This window comes from Phocoena sinus, chromosome 6, assembly GCF_008692025.1.
Source record: "Phocoena sinus isolate mPhoSin1 chromosome 6, mPhoSin1.pri, whole genome shotgun sequence".
Lineage (NCBI taxonomy): Eukaryota > Metazoa > Chordata > Mammalia > Artiodactyla > Phocoenidae > Phocoena > Phocoena sinus.
This window is the reverse complement of record NC_045768.1, coordinates 62,932,124-62,958,278: the sequence shown is the minus strand read 5'-3', so window position 1 is coordinate 62,958,278 and position 26,155 is coordinate 62,932,124. Positions and strand designations below refer to the sequence as shown.

At 36.9% G+C, this 26,155-nt stretch overlaps 1 protein-coding gene across 1 annotated transcript in view; it reads right to left on the bottom strand.

The window, feature by feature from the left end:
- Positions 1-634: 634 nt before the first annotated feature.
- The window catches only part of LURAP1L (leucine rich adaptor protein 1 like), a 45,064-nt gene continuing 19,543 nt past the window's right edge, over positions 635-26,155 (bottom strand). The window contains exon 2 of the mRNA XM_032635757.1: positions 635-1,376. Coding sequence (XP_032491648.1) covers positions 1,002-1,376 — 375 coding nt within the window. The 3' untranslated portion in view covers positions 635-1,001. The remainder of the gene's footprint in view (positions 1,377-26,155) is intronic.

The window sequence follows — 26,155 nt, the reverse complement described above, 5'->3', positions numbered from 1 at the left end:
CATCAAAACTAAATGTTCAGTACGAGTGATATTTTCAGATGTCATTTCGGAAAATTAAGAGATTATTTACCCATCCCAGGATGAAAGGATCTATTAGACTATTAGACTTCTTAAGGGAATAGTGATTCTACTTCCCACTCTGTCCATCCATCCATCCATCCATTCATCCATTGTGTGCATCTATGTCTTTATATATCCTAGAATTGTAAAATGCATGCAGTAAGCATCAACATAATCTAAAATACAATTAAATTTAGGACACCTTAACCTCTAATCACCTCCATACCTAATCTCAATTATTCTTTGAAATTTGGGAGAATCATATATATAATTACACAACTTAGTCTGCAGCTTGAGTTAGAATCACTGGTGACAAAATGCTGATCTATGAACAGCAAATTTAACTGAACAGATTGCACAGAGTTGGGGCTTCCAAATGATTGTCATGAGAAGTGTGTGACTAACAGTATCGTTGACTTCCCGCTAGAAGTCAACCTAGACTTGTGACCTAGAAATAATGCCTAGCTTTGTCCCGAGCATTTTGTTCAACCTAACATACAAACAGTAATAAACCTCAGTGTCTTCTGGAAAATGAATCTCTGAAACATTTAAGAATACAAGCAACAAAATTAGCTACTATCAGACTTTGGTTTATTGTAAAATTTAGCAAAGTTTATCTTGTAATCCCTGACCCCTTGCCCTGAAAACAGAAGCAAAAACATAATTATTGCTTATTCTTTTCCCCCTACCTTATTTGTGCCACTGTGAAAGAAGGGAGAAAAATCACTGTAATAAATAAAAATAGAGACATAAGAGAGACAAAGATTAATCAGTCCAGGTGAGAAATACTAGGAGCAACAGAAATACCATCAAGCCGTCCAAAATAAGCTTCTTTTTAAAAGGTTCTCATATTTTAAAAAATCACACCAAAAATATAGCAGCGGAGAAGAAGGATAAATACAAGTTAATTGCACACCAATCCCATGCAAAAAACTGGGTCATTAGCCAAAGCAGTAGTATTCAGAATCCAATTTGGGACGCTTGTGCAGTGCGTGTGAGTCCCCTATGACTGAGTTGTCACTGAACTGGTCCAAGTCTGACGGGGTCTGATGGCCTGGGACATCGTCTGCCAAAGTGTCCAGGTAGCTCCCCACGGAGATGCCATCGAGCCCGTCGCTGCCATCGTGGAGGCTGTTGTAGCTGCCATATAAGGAGGTGCTCTGACTCTCCAGTAAGCTGCACAGGCTGCCACTGAGACTGCTGCCTCGGCTGGTGATGGTGGCTTTCTCTTCAATCATCCACTTGATGGACTCAATGCTCTCGTTAATGAGGAGCAACTGGCGCATGAGCCTGCCGTCTGTGGCTCTGAGGTTAACCTACGGAGGACGGGGAGAGAGGAGAGACCTGCCAGTTACTCTGTGCTCTTGAAAGACCCAAAAGGCATTTAAATTCTGTCTTCTGCAGTCCATGATTTTAAATTCATAGAATAAAATACAAATTCACTTGAGTGCAGGATCTTTTTGAAAACTGCTGACAAATGGTAGACGTCTTAATCAAAGAACTCACTTCCCGTCAGCCCCATCAGGCACCAAAAGCACGATAAAACTCCAACTGCATCCCTGACCCTGACCAAGCTGCCTGGAAGTAACCTATTGAATGTCAGATTCTGTCAAGAATCTTATTCTCTCTCTGGTCAGATTAATAGTTTATCCATGTTAATTGAGAACATGTGTGTGGACATTGAGAGGTGGGGAGAAGAGGAATAAGTTAAGGAATCATCATCGTCATTGCAGCAGCTCCTATTTTTTGAGTGATGATGTGGCAAGCACCATTACAAAACCTAACACTCATTACATTATAACAGTAACCCTGTGCCATAGGTATTATTATTTTTATCTCCATTTTTTAGATGAAGAAACTGAAATCTAGGGAAAAAAAAGTTCAGAGTACAGAAAAGGTCTGCACTTTTTATTTATTTATTTATTTTTGCGGTACGCGGGACTCTCACTGTTGCGGCCTCTCCCGTAGCGGAGCACAGGCTCCGGACACACAGGCTCAGCGGCCATGGCTCACAGGCCCAGCCGCTCCACGGCATGTGGGATCCTCCCGGACCGGGGCACGAACCCGTGTCCCCTGCATCGGCAGGCGGACTCTCAACCACTGTGCCACCAGGGAAGCCCCAAGGTCTGCACTTTTTATGATTATATTGACAAATATATAATGCTGAATAATGCTTTTATTTTTAAGAAGAACCAAAGTGTTTTAATATTCCCTGAATCCAGAAGTGTGCTGATAAATGAGGCCAGTCCACTCTACACAATGAATGTACAGGTGTTTTCTGTAGATCTGATTATTTCCTTCAAATTTGTCTAGAGAAGAAGTCCCGACCAAAATTGGATATGCGACTCTGGGGAGGTTCTAGAACTTCCCATAGTGCTTTCTAGGTGTATAGTATTTTTGATGGTTTTAAGTTACTTCAGAGAAATCTGTCTTCTCAGCCACAAAGCAGAATTTCTTTGTAGGCCCTACAGTTCAATGGGAATATATGTTAACATCAAGGGTGTGGTTCTGGGGAAGGTGGGGAAAGGGAGGCTGCAAAAAGTCTCATGATAGCCCTTGTTCTTGTTGGAACTGAAGAAATAAGGCTCCTACAAAAATGCCAGGGCCTGGACAGGGAGGCAGAGACAAATTTGGCCACCAGAGGTCCTAGTCACACTCATTATGGTTTGAAAGGGATTCCAGTTTCTTCTGTTGGGGTCTTTAACCCAAGAGGCTGGACTTTGCTAATTCTCTCTGTAAGACCCAGGACTAATTCAGATTTGTGGGTTTCTAGAATTCTCAAAGGCACTCAGTCGTGAGTGACTTAAACCATAAGGGAGAAAGAAGCCTATTGTCTTCAGATGTATGCATTCATATTGTAAAAGTATTTCCTGGGTAGGAGTTAATCTATAACTGAAGGGGAACTTTGGATTGAGTGAATATGATAAACAGATATTGGGACAGATGGAATTTCTACAGTGACTTCAAAGATGTAAGATTATAGGTTGAAATGTGTGTGCATGTATATGCACACACATACGTATGTGTGTATAAATATAAAAAGCATGAAGTACAATTTAAAAACCCTTAATTTTGCTAGGATATTAAATAAAGTAACTTGGGTGACTACCTTATCTTCTCTGAGAAATGCACCAAAAATGCATAGGGGGTCAGCAGTGACAATCATTTCTCTCTGAGGTATTCATGAGCAGAACTTAGTAAGTCTTGAGATGCTTTTCTATTTGTGGTGTTGTCTCAATGACCTTGCAGTAATGTTGTGTGGGGGAAGGATGTTTTTTGGCAATCTTCATATTCAAATACTCCCCATACTCCATGAGTCATCAAGATACTGTTCAAATTACAAGCAATACAACAAATATTTACAAATCATCCACAATTTGCTTACATCCACTAAGGAGCCTAGAAAATAAATAGGAGCCATAGTCTTACAAAATTCTTCAGTTAGTCATCTGTAGCTGATAAAACTTGCTGTGCCCATTGTAGGCATGGTGCAATAGAGGTGTGACCATTTCCCGACAGCTCCACAAACGAAACACAGCTGCATTTGTTCACATCCCCACCCTGTCCTGTGAAAATGTTCCCGCACATGCCCAGCTCTGGGCGCGTTCCTTGTTACTCCCCTCACTTGAAATACTTGACTCTCTTGCTCTCCAGTTCCTCCCCTTTCTTGAGGTCCTACTTCTCCCATCAAGCACCACTTGCTGATTCTAGTCTCTTCTGCTGGCCTGCTTAACCTCTCCGTCCTTTTAGTTTGTATCTAATAGTATACCTTAATTTTGTACACTTATGTTGCTACCTATTATTGTGTCTTCTCACTGGTTCTTCACGTAAGCTTTCAGTTCCTTAAAGAAGCCGTGTCTTACATTTCGTACATCTCTTAAGGTCTGTCTTAAGCATGGATTGCTTTTTTTTTGGAAATAGTCATAATTTTAGGATCTGAGAAAGTTCAGCTCTTGAGACAACAATAATACACATTCCCAGCAACTGTATCAACTGGGGGTTAAAACATACTTGGGATAGTTTTTTTCCAGCAGTTTTTGTCTGAGCTACACAGCAGCTGCATCACATAAAAATTGTTCAGTTTTGTTGAGCAATATGAATGAGAGGGGAGTAGACGCTAAAGTAACAAAAGCTTCCTTTGACCATGAATGATTTATTGAAATAAAAAAAAAATTCTTTTCTTCTGAAAGCAAACATTCACAGGCCATTGAACCACTGTTAGGGGAAAAATGACAAAAGCAAGTCACTTAGAATGTGTTGATCTGGCTGATAATGATTACAGACTTAACTGTGTCTAACCCTGTGTCCTCCTGGGGAGAGAGTAAACAGCTTTCCACCGTGGGAGCCCACAGCTTCCTGCCCATTACCTGGCGCTCCAGGCCACTTCACCCTGCTTTCTACTGGAACTAAGGTGCGATTATGCTCCTGCGGATGAACCTTCAAAGTAGGAACAATTCACCACAGGACTAAATCACGGTGTGGCTTCTGTCTCCAGTAGCTGCCCTGCCTTTCCTCACTGTTACTATGTCAGTCCTTAGGAAGTCTGGCCATCCATTAAAAAGACAGTAGACTTGCCCCTTGGGCAGAAATATGTGTGGTTTTCTCACTTGAGGTCGTATAAGATCCCAGTATCCCAATATCCCTAGGAGAGCCCCTTTCTCCTCCTCGGAGAGCCCCTTTCTGATCAATCATGGTATCCAGTCCCCATGCTTAGTCGTACACAACATTTCTATGTTTTTATGTTCCCTCATAATACTTATGACTAGTGGAAATCATCCTGCTTATTATTGTTTACTTATTATTTTCTGTATCCCACATGAGCTTGTAAGCATCACAGTGAAGGGGACTTGGTCTGTCCTCTTCACCACTCTGTGCCCAAGACCTACGAGAGTGCTTGACACATAGTAGGTATACAATTAGTATTTGTCCAAGGGCTGAATGATTGCTTCAGGTTGAGCCATCTGTCAGGAACGCCCCTCCCTTGGGTTTTGCTGTGATATGATACTTGAAGGGAAAGAATAAGGTAACTTCAGGAAAGAGCTTTGCAGTTTTGAAGCAAATCCAGCATGAAATCCCATTCCCATTCATTCACGGAATTCAAACACTGAATAACTGGGGCAAGGTTATTCCTAGCTTAAATGTACAGATCACAAGATAGTATCTCTGAAAGGAAGTGGACTTCATGGGGTGAATCACACTCCAAACATTACTCTGTTTGTTCCGAGGTAATAACTGATACTAGCACAGCACAGTTGTTCTGTGAACACTTGGTGAAAAAAGTTAAAGGGAACAAACAAATAGGACATTATCCAAAAAAATTTGTTTGTAAGGTTTTCATTCATTGATGCAAAGAGATGTCAGTGTCCTTTCCTCTTTTCCTCTTCACTTGTCCACTCTGGCCATTACAGTTATTGCAATGCAATCCATCTTTGTACTTCATAAGTCTCTCACACTTTAGGATTGTATCCTAACAAGTCTCTCAACTCTAGACTGAACGAAGCCTGAAATTTCATATCATTTTTGAACAAGCAATGAACTGGGTCTAGGGTAGAAATTGAAATGGGGGGTCTTGAAAGAGCAAATATTCTTTTTTTTTTTAATTGGAGTAAAATCGCTTTACAATGTTGTGTTAGTCTCTGCTGTACAGTGAAATGAATCAGCTATATGTATACCTATATCCCCTCCCGAGCTGAGCTCCCTGTGCTATATAGCAGGTTCCCACTGTTATCTATTTTACACATGGTAGTATACTTATGTCAAACCTAATCTCCCAATTCGCCCACCCTCCCCTTACCCCTCTGTGTCCACATGTCCGTTCTCTACATCTGTGTCTCTGTTCCTACCCTACAGATAGGTTCATCTGTACCATTTTTCTAGATTCCACATATGTGCGTTAGTATACGATATTTGTTTTTCTCTTTCTGGCTTACTTCACTTTGTATGACAGACTCAAGGTCCATCCACATCTCTACAAATGACCCAATTTCATTCCTTTTTATGGCTGAGTAATATTCCATTGTATATATGTACCACCTCTTCTTTATCCATTCATCTATCATTGGACATTTAGGTTGTTTCCATGTCCTGGCTATTGTAAATAGTGCTGCAATGAACATTGGGTTACATGTGTCCTTTTGAGTTATCGTTTTCTCAGGGTATATGCCCAGTACTTTGGGATTGCTGGGTTATATGGTAGTTCTATTTTTAGTTTTTTAAGGAACCTCCATACTGTTCTCCATAGTGGCTGCATCAGTTTACATTCCCACCAACAGTGCAAGAGGGTTCCCTTTTCTCCACACCCTCTCTGGCATTTATTGTTTGTAGATTTTGTGATGATGGCCATTCTGACTGGTGTAAGGTGATATGTAGTTTTGATTTGCATTTCTCTAATAATTAGTGATGTTGAGCATCTTTTCATGGGCCTCTTGGCCAACTGTATGTCTTCTTTGGTGAAATGTCTATTTAGGTCTTCTGCCCAATTTTTAATTGGATTGCTTGTTTTTTTGATATTGAGCTCCGTGAGCTGTTTGTATATTTTGGAGATTAATCCTTTGCTGCTTTGTTTGCAAATATTTTCTCCCATTCTGAGGGTTGTTTTTTCATCTTGTTTATGGTTTCCTTTGCTGTGCAAAAGCTTTGAAGTTTCATTAGGACCCGTTTGTTTATTTTTGTTTTTATTTTCATTACTCTAGGAGGTGGGTCAGAAAAGATCTTGCAAATATTCGTAATAATAAACTTTTCCAGATCTATGTTTTTGTCCAGACTATCATTTTAATACTGCAAGAATACAAAGGTTATGAATTGGCTCAGTGGAATCCAAGAAAGAGAGAAGGTGGTCACATTTTCATTTAATCAGGGAGTTGCCAACTAAGTTGACTTCTTTGGTGATGGTGTGAGGAACACAGGATAGGGCTCTGGCCTGCCACTGCCACCATCTACCTGTTGACCTTTGGGCAAGGTGGCTTGGCATATACAACTTCCGTATACGTGAAGAAGAATCCTGGGGGTTTATTCTGAGCTCCAGTGAGCCACAGGATCCAGTGAACGTAGGAAAGCAGTCTGTGAACAAAGACTAATTTCTGCCCAATAATGAAGATTTAATTCAACTGAGGAATCCACCTGTCACTTTTGTCTGCTTTTTATATTGTGGTTTCATTGAAAATGTTATTTGCTAAGAAGATTCTGTAGATCAGATTGTCTCAGGATTACTCTTCATTCTAACATAGTCTCTGATTGTCATTCCTGTGGCCATTTGATTACAAAATTGTTTCTACGACTAGAGAACCATGCAAGCTCTACAGGAGACAGACCAATCAATTTGCTGCTCCATCTCCGGCAAATTACTTAGCTAGTAAAAAACTCATGGCTAAAGTTTGAGCTCTCCATGTGAATTTTAATCACCTTATCAGAAATTGTGTGGTAACAGTGATTTTAGCTTTTGACGTTTGAGTTTCACTAAAAATCGTATTTGTGTCTGCTCCAAGATAAACATACATATCATCTTTAATAGGTCTATATATTAACTGAAATGTGCACATGAGCTGCTGGATGTATCTGCCAAATAGGGACGTTGCTCCCTCCACCTTGTCATCATGCAGGCTTGCACAGCGCCGTGTGTTCATCTCTCTCACAAAGCTCTCCTGCACCATTTTTATCCTTTTATTTATGGGAATTGACTAATCAGATGAAAGCACGCCATCTCCCAGTTATATATCCCTACTATAAAATCCACAGTATCCATGACCCAAATCCCAAATGTCCAGAAAGCTGTTATATGAATTAGAAGAAAGACTGCTTTGCAAGCAAGTTCATAATCATGCATATGAAGAACGGAAAATAAATAAGATTTACCTTTTAATGTGATGCTCTAATCCTAGTGTGTAAGTAGAAGAAACCAGTCGGCATTTTTTTCAAATCTGTAGTTAGTGGGTGGCCTCTTTTCTAGCCATATTTATTTCTAAATATACAAAAAAAAAATTCAGAAGCATCTATGTGTACTCATTTAAAGAGCTGTTGTAAAGGTGCTTAGAATATTGATTTTCCAGCAGTTTATCTGGATATTCCCTTTATATAACCTCCTCATGTCTAAATTTGCTCCCTCTTCAAATTTGCCAAATTCTCATCCTCAGTTTGATGAATACAGGAGATGTTCTGCCTACTCATCCTTAAAATTTCCAGCAGTTTTATGAATAGCTGTAATTCTAAAGCACTCCTCTAACTGTTCTCTCAGAGGACCCATAAGAATATCACTGTCTCTTTACAGTCTGAGAAGACACTCTACAGTATTTGCACCCACTGCTTTTGGTTTAGAATGCTTTAGGAGAAGAGCCTGTAGCATTTACAAGTCAGTGTTATTCTGACAAAACTTTCCTCTGCTTTCTTAGCCAGTTCAAAATTTACAACAGAATTTGTTTTGAACTGGGCAACAAAGGATTCCATTTTTATATCAGTCGGCTTCGTCTTCCTCCATTTGAGTTGTTTTTATGTGGAATTGAACATTAACTAAAACAGTTCACTTCTTTCTTGAAGCCTCACAGAAGAGTAATTTCCCCAAAGACTAAATAACTACATAAAAACACTATCATCAGCACAGCTGACCGATTGATGTTGTTTTGATAAATTAGAAAGTTGCATCTGGTTTATTTGAAAGGGGCACATGTGACTCCCCTGAATCTTGAACATAAATTCCTGCCACCAGGCCTGCCTGCTCATGAGATCTGTATAATGTCTGCTGGTGAGTCCTCTGATTACCAGAGTAAGACAGAGAGCTTTTCAGCCTTATTCGGTCAGGTTTTAGGTCCAGTTGATACTTAGATGCCTATGACGTCATTTCCTTTTCCACATCCTAGTACAGTGAAAATTGTTTTCCTGAGAGCTTTTAATATGTATATGCAAAGTGTAATTTTGGCTAATGTAAGAGACTGTAAATCACCTGAGCTGAAATTCATTTGGAATGATGTCACTAAAACATGGACTCCCCACATTTGTAGCAGAACACAGACCAGCCAAGACGTGTTTCCACTCACTTATAATAAATGTTCTCTCTGCATGTGCATTTTTTAAATTTAGAACTTAAAATGATATTTTTACATGGAAGACTAGGATATGGTAATGTACCCCTCTGTGATTTGCAGTGGCCATGTTTCCCTTGGGAGGGAAGGAGAGGGTGGTGTGCTGGTAGATGTTAAATAATTGGCTCCCTGGCAAAACTACGCACACACGTACACACACACAAACATGCATACATGCATGTAGTAGAAACTGTTCTGATACGAAAGATGTGTAGCACACTCTTCACAAATAACACTAAAATATACAGTACCTTTTATTATAAATTCCATATACTGTAACTAATTGATTCTCAGAGACTGCTTTTGTTCATTTTTGTTGAATTCTTGTATGTACAGCAACTTGTGGTTTCAGTTTCAACCATAATTTAACAAATAGAATTGATCCCAATCCACCTACTCTTTTCTAAATAATTTTTCATCCTTAAATCTGATACGTGATCTGTTGTTAAAGTATTTTTTACCCTAGTACAAATTATATTCATTAAACTGAAGCCTGTTTCAGCCTTAGCACGAGTTACGTCTGAACTTTACTGGTTTGTCAGTTATGGGAGCAATTTTGCTGAACCGGGTAATAGTTTTTGACTGCATGAAGAGTATTTACCAATTTTTTTTGTGCTATTGATAATGTAATAGCTAAGGACATGACACACTTTTAAGCTGTAGTATTAACATTTCCCTGTCTTGAGGACAATCAACAAAATTAAGTCAAGTTCTGATTTATAGCATTTTCCAATTTCTGTGCTGTAAATACTCCTACCATGGCCAGTTTCAAGCCACCAATGTGATGTCACTAAACAGGTTTCATAAGAGATGCTCAGTAGTACAGCATTATGTAGTGTGAAAACCCTGTAGATACAACAGATGTTTTAAATAACCTAAAAAAAGATTAATCGTAAAGTGTAGAAAATAATTACAAAGTGATGATTTTGAGTATTTGTTACCTTTGTTTTTTTGTATAAATTATTAATTTGTAGGTTTATATACATAAGTTTTAATTGTGACTGTGGTTAAAAACTAGTATGTAAAACTACTAAAAATTTAACAAACATCTCTCACACCCAAGTAGGAGTCGGCTCCAGTCTACCACTGAAGGTATAGAATAGAGGCTTTCCCTAATCTACTATGTTTGTGATAAGTAGATTAGAGATTTTCATTTTTCCCCTTAGGCCATTTTTTAATGGAGGATTACAAGCTCAATGGAATTTTATCTTTTCCCCTAAGAAGAATTTGAAGGAGATATAAAATATTTATACCAAAGTTATTAGTGTTTTTTTATGGAAAGGTTTCAAATACTGAATGTAGATTTTTCTTTAAGCATCATTGAGATATAAAATGTATTTGGAAAGGGAATAATTAAGATGCCTAAAACTCACTTAAGTATTTGCATTTCTATATTATAATTTTTGATAGTTTATTTCTAAAATATGCTGTGAACTTCTCTGTCTTGGTAAACAGACGGAAGTAGACCCAAGCAGAATCGAGTAGTAAGAGGCCACCACCATAAACAGAGTATTTCTAATTCAGAATTATTCAGCAATGCACTTAAGGGCTGTTGAGGGAATAGGACATTAGTCCTTTTTTCCCATGGTCCTGAACATCCCTACGTGTACAAATGCTCAATCTTCTCTTTCAGTCATTACTGGATATTGATATTAGATCTGTTTGTCACAGTCCTTTTGCTCCCTTTTTCTTCCTCAGTCCCTCAACTCTTTCTGATCTGCTATCTGCAGCCCAGTAGTCCTTCAGGAACCCTACATTTTTTCCTTTTTCTTGAGTATGAGAGAACTGAGTTGCAAGGAAAATTAATCTTTGCAATTGTTAGAAAGTAACATTCACCAGTGAGTAAAATTAAGTGAGGAAGCAGCCTCTGCAACAGAATAAAGCACCTGGCCCTTGCTCCTTCGAGCTGTGCTTCTTGACATATGGATCACCTGGGAATCCTGTTAAAGTTCAGATTCTCTTCACTAGTTCTGTGATCCTGCGTTTCTAACAAGTTCCCAGTGGATGCCAGTACAGGTGGGCAGCCTCTAAGATATCTCCCAATAAACCCCCTCTCTCCTGGGATCTACATCCTTGTGTAGTTTCCTGCCCTTGAGTGCAGACTGGACCTATTGACTAGTTTCTCAGGAGTAGAATATGGCAAAGATGATGGGATGTCACTTCTGAGAAAAGGTTACAAAAAGACTGTGCTTTCTGTCTTGGGTATACTCTCCCACTTGCTCTGAGGAGAGCCATCTGCCAGGCTGTGAACTGTCCTATTGTGAGATCTCCATGATAAGGAACTGATATCTCAGGACAACAGCTAGCAAGGCACTAGGGCTGCCATGTGCTACTGGCTATGTGAGTGAGCTTGGAAGCAGATGCTCCCTGAATAGGGCCTTGATGTGACAGCAGCCCCAACTGACGTGCTGATTGCAGGCTTGGAAGAGACCCTAATCCAGAGTCACTCAGTTTATCTGTGCCCAGACTTCTGACTCATAGAAACTGTGAGATAACACGTTTGTTGTTTACCTTGTTAAGTTTTGGAGTATTTGTTATGCAGTGGGGATAACTAATACACCAATGCTGTTGGTATATGGGTTACACTATGAGTAGCAAGGATCTAGATATCTTTATACTTGTGGATAATTTTGAATGATAGATGCTGGACCACCATGTCTGTGGAATGCTACACTATTGATACATTGTTTTATATTTTGAAAAAGGTAAAAAATTGAGTAAGTAGTTAAATGTTTATTGATGAAGACAAGAAATGTTCAAGGGACTCAAGGTCTTCATTGAGGCACCATCTGTATCTCCCATAGGACCACCTTTCTTCTCCCTAAGAAAAGATGGCTTATTACCCTCAAGGAGAAATGACAAATGATATCTCTGGTATTTAGTGACACAGATGATGCTTTTAATAGATATCACTTATAAATAATACTCCTTATAATTTGATAGTCATAAAATGGAGGGTATAAGATAATAAATGTAAATAATAACATTCAGATATAGTTTAAGAAATTAGAATACACTAAGATTAACTATACTAATATCTTTGAATTTCCAATATTGACAAATTCACTAAATTACACTCTTGCTTTTCAAAATTCTTCATTTAATTCTAAGAATTCACTTTAATTTGGCCTCACTAGGGGAAAGGAAGGAGGAGATTAGGTTAAGGATAAAACCTGTATTTACTGAGTGCCTCCTATGAGCCAGACTTTGTATTTCATATATTAACCCATTATCTTTAGAAAGGGCCTTCTGTAGAATGGTCCTTTTGCATAGGAAATGTAACTGAGGCACTGGCATTTTTTTAGAACCATTCATTTTTTTACGTAATGTTGATAACTTGGTAATATTTGGAATATTTCACTTTATGATGATTAGTTTTCTTTTCTTTTTCATATGATGCCTAAACACTGACTAAATATTTTCATTTGGGAAAATTTGGGTGGGGCTCTCCAGGTGACACAAGTTGGAGCAGTGATCTCACACCCTGAAGAGCGGCCAGTGAGAAACACCTGCCATATTCCAACATTCGTTGATCATACGCTGACTTTTTTTTATCGAGCGATTTTGTCTCATTAAAAAAAAAAAAAGAACAGCTTTAGGGATATTAATAAACATATCTGTCATTGATTAACTGCTACTTATATGCCATGCCTTAAATGTTAACTTATCTAATACATTTAATGTCATTATCACAGCAAATCTGTGAAGCTGATTATTACTCTCATTGTGGTTCCAATCTGATATATAAAGAGCTTGGAAGTTACCACTCCTATCTTCCCAACAAGAAAGAAACTTAAACTGAAAATCAACAACTTTCCTTAGATCCCTCAGAGACTTGATGTCACAGGGTAAACTGCTGTCCCCAGGAGACAAAGAGGTGGCTACAGAGGATCATAGCTAACCGAAAACAGATGCCCAGAAGCAGGAGGCCCATCTGGACCCAATTATTAGTAGGAAGACTTAAAGTTGTTAATTGATGAGTGCTGGAGATTCAGTGTGGACTACCTTGAGAGTTAAAAACTTAAGGGGGAGTCCCACACTTTCATGAATTTTTCCTCCTGCAACCCCACCAGGTTCTCACTATCCCCGATGCTGCTGGCACAGACAGGGGGAAAGTGAGCCCTCTCAAATATGCCCAGAGCTCTCCGTTCTCCTGCACAAGGCCTGCTGTCAAGGGAAACTGTTTTACCAGAGCCTCACTGATTGGGGTTTTACCAAAGCCTAACTAACCTGGGGGAAGGGAAATGCCCAACTCAGGCTCCGGAAAAGACTGAGACCTAATCATGGACTACAGAATGCCTCTCCTTCCCTACACCTAACCTCACATCGATAGGGCTTCTGCATAAGAAAAGGGATTACAGCTAAAAGTACTACAGGCCTCAGGCTCTATTTGAGGAGTCTCTAGGAAAACCCAAAGACAACAGAATAGACATAAAAAAGATCCTAGAGGAAATATTATTCTCTGATAACTACAGCTACAGCATACAGTAAACACAATCTAACTCTTAGTCAGATAAATACAAAACCTCACATCAAAGACCTATTTATCCCAGTTCCTTTTATATCCTATACAGCTTTCAGCCAGGAATTATAAGACTTGCTAAAAAGAAAAAGTCTGAAGAGACAGAGCAAGCATCAGAACCAGACTCAGATGTGGCACACATTTTGGAATTCTTAGATTGGGAATTTAAAATAACTATGATTAATATGCTAAGGGATCTAATGAAGAAAGGCAACATGCAAGGACAGGTGGGTAATGTGAGCAGAGAGATAATTTGCAGAAAGGATCAAAAGGAAATGCTGTAAGTCAAAAACACTAAAATATAAATGAAGAATGCTTTTGATGAATGTATCAGTAGACCGGACACAGCCAAGGAAAGGATCAGTGAGCTCAAGTTTAAATGTCTCTTCAGTGATGTGCTGGGGCATAACCTAAGAGGCCTACCAAAGCATAATTTAACTATCTATGGGGAGATACCTTTGTGTGACCCATAATTTACTAATTTGGCCCAGATTTATGAAGTTGTTAAGTTGACTTGTAGATTTGTGTTTGGAAGACATGAAAATGATTTCTGTCCAGTGAAAAAAAATAAATCTCAAAGTTATGGTTTTACTGTCCCACTCGACATTAAACAGTTTTGTCTCTAACCAATAATTTCATATGTCTTTCCTGAGAAAATATATAAACTATTCCTCTCTTTTGGACCAGCTGTATCATCTTGATGCTTCTCTCATTAAATGAGCTAATTAAATCTTCAACACGTGCTCCATATTTCCAACTACTTAATAATTACACTTTGATAGGGTTGGAGGTTGCCGTCAAGATGCCTAGTGTGCTCGCCTGCTGGAGCTAGTTAAACAGAGTTGCCCAGGAAGTGGCCTCTGGACTGAAATCACAAATAGCAATTGAACTTTATCTTCTCTGACTCTCAGTTTTCTTCTGACTTGGTGCTTTTTATTCTGGTTTGTTTGCTTTGTTGTTATTGTTCTGGATTTTTGGCTAATCGTTTTGCTTAACTTACTGTTTAGGTAATATCCACTTCCACAACTGGGTGCTGAACTCTCCTGTATAAAAAATATGTGTGAAATAGCCAATTCCAAGGACTTGTGTACTGAATCCCTAGGCCACTCAAGGTCATATAATCTATAAATTATTCCCTATTTGGGGTAGCTCTAATTGGCAATCTGGTTTCATGATGTGTTCACTTGGGGATCTCTGTTAGGATGATGGGAATCTATTCTCTGTTGGGTGAGAGATGACAAGGAATATGGTTAGTCGTTCTATATTGTTTGTTTGTCTTCTGGTGTGCTCAAATCCATGTACAAAATATTATTTCCATTGATTAGTAGAGTAACTCTGAGAGTGTGTGCTTTGCATTTTCTAGTGCCCTGTGTCTGGGGTGGTAGAACTAAAGTTTCAAGTCCTGTTGTTGGCTATCTAATTGAGAAAAACCTTTTACTGCTCACTGATTAGAAAATGAAATATTTCCCTACTTCTAGAGTATACTAATAAATTATAAAGTCTCTTAGGCAAAAAGAGAATTTTCTAATTAGAGACATAATAAATACTTGCAAAATTTTAATATTCCCAGAATTTCAAGAAAATAAAAAAATTGAACTCTAGTATATTGAATGCACTGACATTTTAAGGAAAAAAAATCCTCACAGTGTTATCGCAGAAGCATCAAAGTGAATCTTTAGACATGAATTGGTTTGGTAATTTTAGGTTATAATCACAGAATACCTTTTCTTTGCTTTTTTCAGTATGGAGACTAAACATACAATTTTATTTTATTGTTTAAGATTTGGATTTATTTTCTAATGAAGAGACCAGTTAATACTAAATTCCTAAATTTCTTATACTGGTTTACTGTGAGATAAGCTAATGTTTCTTCCATATACTGAGATTAAGAAAACATGCAATTACATATTCAACTATATTGCATTATAACTCTTAATCTTTTTGATTCAACTGAATTATGTTCTGTACTGTGTCAGTTTAAACATAATTTGCAAGATATTTATTAATTTTGGAACTTTAATGTAAATCAAGTTAATAACTAAAAATATATGGATATCTAATTTCTAAGGAAAATAGAATATTGAAACATGGGACACCAGTTTGTTATGTATATCTTTGCTTTTAATTTTAACAGTAATAACGTGACTATATCTTTGGGTCATTTTAATGAACATATTTTTCCATCTACAAAAGTGTTAAAGGTATGCCTTTGGCTGTGGAGATCTTACAATGTAGTGGTGTAAGCTTTGCTGGTCTCCTAAAATGCTTATGTATGACAGACAGTGATTACTTTCCAGTTTTTCTCCGAACGAATAGTAAGTTTGATTAAAAATTATGGCTTATATGTGTTGTTGAGATTAAACTAGAAATAAACATGGCAAAGAACTATAACTAAATGTTTTTGCTTATCAAAGAGGAGAGTATTTTTGTTCTCAGTTAATACGGTTTGTTCCAGAATGTGAAAGGAGATAGTAAAGAACAGAGCTTGAATTGAAATAGAAACTGAGTAAATATGCCAACAAATCCAAACTATATTTGCCTTGAATTATCATATCTACAAAGAATGATTCTGGAAAAAAAGCAATAAAATGTGTCAAAATGTTGGTAAAATTTGCTCAGTTTTGATGGATTAAAAAGGAGATAAATTTTTTAAAATCTAAATCTTTATTAGAAGAAAAAAATAGGTTTAAAACAATGAATAAAACTGTTTAATAAACAGTTTAGTTATCAAAGATATTTAGTTTAGTTATCAGTTAAACAGTTTAGTTATCAAAGATATTTAGACAATATGTTAGGAGACAATTTTATAAAGGAGTTTGTGGATAAATTACTACTATTATTAATGCAAAGCTAGAACTTGTTTTTTTTTTTCCCTCTGTTGGAATGAAAAATTGGTGTAGAAGAATTTAGTTTGCTCTTAACAAGAGGAAGTAAAAGGTTATTCTTCTGTGTAATCTGCCCAGATAGCAGAGATTCCTTATCTAACCTGAAAAGTTTCCATTCTTTGTGTTGACTTTGGCATGTCCTTGATTAAAAAAAAAAAAAAAAAAAAAAAGTTACTTAAAGAGTTATTGAGTGACTTAAAAATTGCGTTTTATTCTTAACTCCAAACTATGACCATTCATTATTTCCAGGCACATATGCTTGTGTTTTAATCAAACAACTCAATCTATTCTAATAATACTTTAACCCTTTTAATTTTACCTTCTCAAGATAAGACCCCAAATTCAGGGGTGAATTTTTTTATATATCTTTTACACCCAAGCTAGTCTTTAGGGTCTCTGCAAAGGCACCCATTTGCTAGACAGCAGCCACAGCAAATGACTGGACACGCCTGTGTTCTTTATTTCCAATGGCTTTCTCTCTCTGATTATCTGTGATTCAGCATATATCTAGTACTGTGATGATCCAGTGCTCATAATCTTATTGAGCCCTTTCCATTTTCTGCAGATAGCTTAATGATGCCTCTGGCACTGAAGATTATCAATAACTAAACTTATATGCTTCTATCTTTAGTCTTTTAGAAATTAAAGTGTTTAAACTGCCCCTTTGCATGATACCATCTTAAAAAATTACTATGTTTGATTTATTTTAAATGAAATTATTTAGCCCTTTAAATGACATTGCCTCAAAAACTATATTTATTTTTCCAACTTAGTATTCTCCTAGAATTTTACTCTAATTAGATGATTTCACCCAGATGTGTAAGAGTTTGCTCTTCTTTGAATATGATGTAGTTTGTCATGTTTATATCTACACTGATCTATTTCTGGTAGAAATAACATACAATGCTTTTAAAACAGAGGTGATGGCTGACTTATTATTTATTTATATCAATGATGTCCTGTGACTCAGTTACCCACTGATGGGGTAGTTTGTTGAGAACAACAAGGAAACCTAAAACTTTGATTCTAGTTTTGGTTCCATTAGTAACTTAACCTATGACTTGTAATAAGTCACCTAATCTTTCCATGCCTACATTTTCCTGTTGTTAGGTAAGAATATTGGAGATTATCTTTAAGATTCCTTCCAGCCCTAAAATGTCTTGATTCTCCAAAATATCACATTAATAGTATATGATCAATATTAGTTTGCAAAGAAAAGTGAAATTTCCCCCATGTGTCCAATAGAACACTGTTGGAATGATCCCAGAGTTTGATTCTGGGACATGACTGCATTGGTAGAAAGAGTTTACACATGATTAAGGGATCTTATAAGGCAGAGAATTTTTCAAGACATGGCAGAAACAGATATAGTGATAACGATCAAAGGCAAAGGCAGATGACAAAGAAGTGGTAAGCAGGAACTCCTCCAGTGCAATGGGTCTATCCTATCCATTAATCCTAGTTTCTGACTGAGATTATTAGTATTCAATCCATGGCAAATCAACAAAGGTATGTTGAATGAAGAAATGGGTGAGGGAGAAAAATAACTGGTCTATATGTATATGGTAACATAGCAGAGAATGAGTATGGATTAATTTTCTTTGGGAAAAGAAGACCTATGTCTGTTGCATAATGACGAACAAGATGGATTTGGATAGAGAGAGATGAATATGGGTGGCTTATGTCAAGAAGGACATTATAATTTGAGCCTGTAATGAAGAAAATAGGCAAAGACTAGAGATGTAAAAGTTCACTTCCTGATCAGGGAAGTGGCAAGCCAACCAGAGGTGCCGAGGATCAAGAATGTTTTTGGATGTGAAGGTGAGAATGTAATTTGGAGGCATGTTATGGAGAGTCTGGAGTGCTGAGCAAGGGTAAGAAATGCTGTGAGAGTCCATGCTGTAGAAAAGCTCACCATATTGTCTTAAACAGAAGCTCTTGATTAGGATATCACCACACTGCTATGCTGTGGGTTACTGACTCTAAGCTGCCCTCAAAAGAGCTTCACGGGGCTTCATTAGTATCTCAGGCCTATTTTCAGTGTGGACAAAATTTTGCTAATTGCAACAACAAAAGATATTAAAGAAAACAAGTTGGCTGTGTAGAGAAGTTAGCTAAGGACTAGAGCTTAGACTGACACCAGGCCACCTTCATCTTGTGCATCTTTTTCTAGAGTTTTGCCAAACTGTAAATAACCTACTCCTTCACGCTCCTGAATCCAAAGTGATAGATTCTTTCTTAGGAGGAATCAGGCTGAGCATTCAGAAAAAATCTATTTGTACATGTGAAGCAAGGCTGTTTTCCATTTTTTAATCAGGAGCAAAGATGTGGGTAAAATGCTTTTCAAGCATATGACACAGAAAGGCCCAGAGGTCTTGACTCCAAATTCTTATTCTGATCTCCCATTTCCTCCCCATAAACGCAGTCTTACTGTTCTTAAAATTCTCATGACAAATATGTTCTTCCTCTTGAGTTTTGGCTTCCTATTTAGGGACATACTTAAATTTCTCTGAAGTCTATGTTTATGCTGCCTTTTTTTTTTTTTAATGAACACAAAAATTTGTTACATGCCTTTCAACTTAATTGCTAAACACACTTTATGTTTTAAATGAGTGCATTTAAAAAAGTTCTTAAGGCAAGATTTCCTTTTTAAATTGTATCCTTATAGCAGTTTAAGAAGTTAATGTAGTAATAATTTCTTTAAATGAATGATGATTTGAGAATCTCGTTTTCCTTAAGAAAAACAAATAGCCTGGTGCTCCATTCTGTGGAACAAGGATATAGATTCCTAAGATATATGGTGATTCCTGATTCATTTCACTCTGAGCAACTTTCTTGACAGCTTTAGCTATCTTTAATATACTTAACCACTTTCAAAATAATATCTCATGCTACTTCAGAGAGATGCAGCTAGACTCAATTCATTATAGTTTGTGGAGTGGTTAGATGTTCTTGGATAAAAGGTACTATGTGGAATTGCAGTATGATTATCATAATTAGGAGATCTCATTCTCAGCTTTTGCAACTCATGGGAAAATATTTTTGTACCAAGGCTAAGAACTTGATCTGCATCATTATGTAAAAGCCCTAAATATTTTCAGTTGCTTTTGCACCTTAACTTTATGCTTAGTCAAAATTAAGAGGTATCAGTTTCTGTTTAAGCTTGTCAAGAAAAGACTACCATCCAGACACTATTTCTTTTTCACTGTGAAAACTACAAAGTTATTCGACATTCAAATAATCTTAACAGAATCTTGCTCATACATTGGTAATATCACTTTACAGAAGCACTTTACCTAACCGTTTTCTCTAAATAAACTAAGGAACAATAGATTTTTTTGTTTTTTTTCCTTTTTGATTCAGTATATTTGGGCATTTCTTTGCTACATCTTTATGAAGTTCCGAACTTAAACAGTGTAGGAAAATGGTGTCCCAGGCAGACTGGTATCCTAGAAAGAACTTGGGTTTGGATCTTGAAAGATCAGGGATAAAATACAATTTTTCCTCTAATTAGCTCTTAGATTTTGGTCAATGAGACATGTTACTTAGTATTTTCTTTATACCAATGTTTTCACCCAGAAGATGGCATATGTTACCTACTGGATTACTATATATTAGTATGGTTGGAAGAACTGCATGGAATAATGTATACACATAGCATAGAGCCTGGCCCAATGGTGTTCAATAAAACTTAGTTAACTCCTGGACTTTATAGCAGTAAATGCCTACATTGGGAAAAGAAAAAAAAAAAATCACAAATCAACAATCTGACTTTACACTTAAAGGAACTATAAAAAGGAGAACAAACTAAACTCAAAATTAGCAGAAAGAAGGAAATTAAAATAAAATTAGAACAGAAGTAAACAGAATAGAAAATAGAAAAGTGATAAAAAAATAAATAAATGAAATTGAGTTGCTTTTTTTAAAAGATTAACACAATTGACAAACCCTTAGCTCAACTAACTAAGGAAAAAAAAGAGCAGGCTTAAATAACAAAAATCAGAAATATAATAGGAAGCATTAAAACTGATGCCACAGAAGAAATAAAAAGGGTTATAAGAGACTACTGTGAACAATTATACAATTATACACCAACAAATTGGATAACCTAGTTGAAATGGATACATTTCTAGAAACATAAAACCTACCAAGACTGAATCATATATAAATAAAACCTAAACAGGCCTATGATGACATTCATGACAGGCTACCTCCAAAAAAGGAACCTTGGTATACTGAATATCTTAAGCTGAAGGAGCTTGAGAAGACAGCAGAAGCAGGAAGGTCACTCTGACCACCTTTCCCCACTCTTCTCCTGAAACAGGTCCTGAAACTCTCAGGTGAGAGGTGCCTTCCCTATCTTCAGAGGAAAGAAGCATCCTTATCTTCAAAGGCCCTTGCCTTTGCTCTTGCCCTCGCTGAAAAGAATCTGAACCAACAGGCCTTGCTAAGTTTCCTCCAGTTTATTATACTGAGCTCATACTCTTCGACCTATGATATTTCTCCATGATTGTCCACTTTTCAGCAAACCTAACATAAAAGTACTCAGTTTTAATCATTTCTTCATGTCTTCATTTCCTTATGCAGGCTCCCATGTCACATAAACTTTATATTAAATAAACAAATTTGTATGCTTTTCTCCTGTTACTATGCCTTTGTCGGTTTAATTTTCAGACCCAGCTGCGGGCCTAAGAGGGTCAAGGAAAACTTTTTTCTCTCCTATACCTGTAATTAGTAGGAAGGTTGAATCATCAGTCAAAAACCTCCCTACAAGGAAAAGACCAGAAACAGAAAGCTTCACTGGAGAATTCTACCAAACATTTAAAGAAGAATTAAGAACAATCCTTCTCAAACTCTTCCAAAGACTTGAAGAGGAGGGAGTACTTCCTAAGTCATTTTATGAGGCAGCATTACCCTGACACCAAGATCAAAGATACCATACACTAAGAAAACTGTAAACAGATAGCCCTGATTAACACTGATGCAAAAATCCTCAAGAAAATACTAGCAGATAGAATTAAAAAAAATAAATTGAAAGGATTATATGCTATGACCAAGTAGGACTTATTCTTGGAATGCAAAGATGATTCAACATAGGAAAATCAATCAAATATACCACACTAACAGACTGAAGGACAAAAAACACATGATCATCTCAATTGATGCAGAAAAAGCATTTGACAAAATTTGGCATCCTTTCCTGATAAGAACACTCAACAAACTAGGAATAGAAGGAAATAACCTGAACAAAATAAAAGATATGTATTAAAAGCCCACATCTGATATGATACCCAATGGTGAAAAGCTGACAGCTTTACCTTTCAGGTCAAGGACAAGGCAAGAATGCCCTCTCTCACCACTTCTATTCAACAGTACTGGAAGTACTAGACAAAACAGTTAGGTAAGAGAAATAAATAAAAGGCATTCAAATCAGAAATGAAGAAGTAAAATATCTCTGGTCATAGATGAATTCATCTTATATCTAGAAAACCCTAAATCATACACACACAGACAAAACTGTTAGAACAAACAAATTCAGCAAAGTTGTAGGATATAAAATCAGCATACAAAAACCAGTTGCATTTCTATACAGTAACAATGAACAATCTGAAGAGGAAATTAAGAAAATAATTCCATTATAAAAGCATCAAAAAGAATAAAATACACTGGAATAAACTTAACCAGAGAGTGAAAGACTTGTATGCTGAAAAGTACAAAATGTTGCTGAAATAAAGAGGAAACAAATAAATGGGAAGACATTCTGTATTTATGAATTGGAAGGTTTAATAGTGTTAAAATGTTCATACTACCGTAAGTGATCTGCAGATTCAGTGCAATCCCTATAAAAATCCCAGTGGCATTGTTTGCAGAAATAGAAAAAAATCCTAAGATTCATATGGAATCTCAGAGGACCCTAAACAGCCAAAACAATCTTCAGAAAGAAAAAAAAAAAACTGGAAACCTCACTTTTCCTGAAGTGAAAACATGTTACAAAGCTACAGTAATCAAAATAGTATGGTACTGGCACAAAGACAGGCATAGAGGCAAACGGAACAGAATAGAGAGCCAGAAATAAAACCTTCTGTATGTGGTCACATTATCTTTAACAAGGGTGCCAAGGCTACACAATGCAGGAAGGATAGGCTCTTCAACAAATGGTGTTGGAAAAACTGGATATATGCATACAAAAGAATGAAGTTGAATTCTTACCTTAAACTATTTACAAAAATTAACTCAAAACTGATTAAACACTTAAACATGAGACTCAAAAGTATAAAACTCCTAGAAGAAAACCTAAGGGAAAGGCTTCATGGCATTGGATTGGCAATGTTTTGTTTTTTGGATATGACACCAAAAGATCAGACAACAAAAGCAAAAAATAGACAAATGGGAATCCATCGAACTTTAAAACTTCTGTGGAGCAAAGGAAACAATCAAGAGAATGAAAAGGAAACCTATGGAATGGGAGTATATCTGTAAACCACATATCTGAAAAGGGGTTAATATCCAGAGCACACAAAGAACTCCTGCAGCATAAAAACAAAAAAACAAATAATGGGATTTAAAGTAGGTAAAGGACTTGAACAGACATTTCTCCAAAGAAGATATACAAATGGCAAATAATCATATGAAAAGATGCCCAGTATCACTAATCCTCAGGGAAATGTTAATCAAAACCACAATGAAGTATCATTTCAGACTTGTTAGGATGGCCACTATCCAAAAAAATCATTCAATAAGAAGTGTGGGTGAGGATGTGGAGAACTGGAACCCTTGGCACTATTGGTAGGAATGTAAAATGGTGGTTATTATGGAAAACAGTACGGCGGGTCCTCAAAAAAATTAAAAACAGGATTACCGTGTGATCCAGCAATCCCACTTCTGGGTATATATCCAATAGAATTGAAAATAGAATCTCAAAGAATGACTTATGTTCATTGCAGCATTACAGCTTTCCTCAGCTATCCAAAAGTAGAACATTCCTATGAAACCTTTCCTAAGCTGAAATGTCATAAATGGTAGAAGCAATTGCCTTTTTTTGTAGAAGGAAAAACACTTTCCATATGTCTTTGGTTAGCAAAAACAGGTATAGTACTAGTGTAGGTCTTTTGTAAAAGCGAAGTGGCATAAAGCAAACTTTTGAAAAATGTGGGATACCTGTATTCACAATAGCCAAGAGGTGGAATCAACCTAAATGTCCAACAAGAGATGAATGGATAAAAAAAAATGTGATGTGTGAAATGTGTGTATGTGATACACATACAGTGTAATATTATTCAGCCATTAAAAAAAAAGGAAATTCTGTCATTGGCTACAACATGGATAAACCTTGAGGACATTATGCTAAGTGAAACAAGCAAGGCAGAAAAACACAAATACAGTTGTCCCTCTATATCCACTGGGGATTGGTTCCACGACCCACTAAGGATACCAAAATCAGAGGGTGCTCACGTCGCATAGTTGACCCTCTTTATCCATGGTTCCGTATCTGCAGATTCAACCAACTGCAGATGGCATAGTACTCTGGTATTTATTGAAAAAGACCCATGTATAAGTGGACCTGTGCAGTTCAAACCCCCTGTTGATCAAGGGTCAACCGTACTGCAAAATTTTAACTTACACGAGGTATTTAAAGTAGTCAAGCTCTTAGAAGCAAAAAGTAAAATGGTAGTTGGTAGGGGCTAGGGGAAGGGGGAAGAGGGGAGTTGTTCAATGAGTATAGAATTTCTGTTTTCCAAGATGAAAATGTTCTAGAGATCTGTAGTACAACAAGGTACACGAACTTAACACCTCCGTACTTTATACTTAAGACGGCAAATTTTATGTTACGTGTTTTTTTACCACGATAAAAATTTTCAGTTACCTCCTTTACTTTTAACATGACCTGAATTTTTATTTTTATTTTAAATTTTTTTTCGGTACACGGGCCTCTCACTGCTGTGGCCTCTCCCGTTGCGGAGCACAGGCTCCGGATGCGCAGGCTCAGTGGCCATGGCTCACGGGCCCAGCCGCTCCGCGGCATGTGGGATCTTCCCGGACTGGGGCACAAACCCGTGTCCCCTACATCGGCAGGCGGACTCTCAACCACTGAGCCACCAGGGAAGCCCAAAATGACCTGAATTTTTAAAATAACGTCTGCCACATTTGAGGATGCTGAAATTCAAGGTAATTAAGCAGGTCAGTGAAGCTGACTGAATATGTTTCCAATAAAAATCTGGTTGTTCCCTTGCTCAAAAAGATTATTTATACATTGGCTTCAGGATAGAAAATCTGCATAATACACATTATTTAAGACATTTTAATTTTCATTTTTAAAGTCAGTGCTGTTTCAATCTAAATATCTAATATCATTGATATCTATTGTACTTAAGAATTACATGTATACATTGAAAAATTAGATGAATTGATGAATGCATACATGATTAATTCCATGCAACCAAAAAGTATATACCTTAAAGACAGGCATAAGAATCTCAGATTGCTAGTGGTAAAAGAAACCACAGTTAATAATCAAGTCAGGTTACCATATGCTGTGCGATTTATACGTGGACTCAAGATTGATGACTCGCCCCAAATTGTATCACCACTTAGTGGCATCAATAGTACTGACACTTCTATCTTCTAGTTCCAATTCATTGATATTTCCACAATACTAAAAAGTTGAGAATATTACATTATGTTCTGATCAGCATAGTATTAGCCTTTAATAGCCCATCAATACTTTCTGATGATAGTTTAGGATTGGAAAAAAATGAATCATCTTTTCAAAAAAGAAACAGTTCTACTACTTGGATTAAACTGGCACTCACCTGAATAAGCATTCATGAACAGTTTGACCCTATTACATTTAATGTCATATTTACTTTGATCTAAATTCAACAGATATTTTACAAGCCAAGAATCACTTCTCACATTTTGCTCTTGAAGAATGGAGCCACGCAGGAATTACAATTCCCTAAAAGTTGTACAACTATTCAAAAAGGTAGCTGAGAATAAAAATACATTGCTGATTTCTGTTCTTATCCTCTTATATTCTCTTACACCTGAAAATCACTGCTGCCAGCTTAAATGGTTTGCAAATAGCTGTTCTCTTGCAGTAAAAATTAGCATAAATTCAATGTTAATTCATCATTTTTAGCTTTGAAGGACCACAAATGAGGGTGATAAAAACAGATGCCTGGCATATGGCAACAGATGGGTCACCACATTTAAAAAGAGCTACTGGGAATAGGATGGTTCACTTTTCTTAATTCTTATCACATAAGGTGAGAAGGATGGAAAAAAAAAAACAAGGCAGTGCAGTCTTAATTGGGTCCTAATTTTCCTATAGTTTTCAAATGTCCTATTAACATATAGGACTTGTATGTCATAGTATAAATGTATGTCATAGTATGGAGTATATTTTTCTCCATAACCATGTAGAAAAATCCATAATAGAAAGAGTCAAACAAATACAGGTAGAAACCTACAATAGCTACTGGCAAAAAAAAATGGTTACTGGTGGCAAGAAATATTGGAACAGATGGCACATGATGAATTCATCAGGACATGTCCAGACACCCGGCTTCGTAGTAATACCAAATTGTACTGTTTTTACTCAGATGGTGCCTTATCCT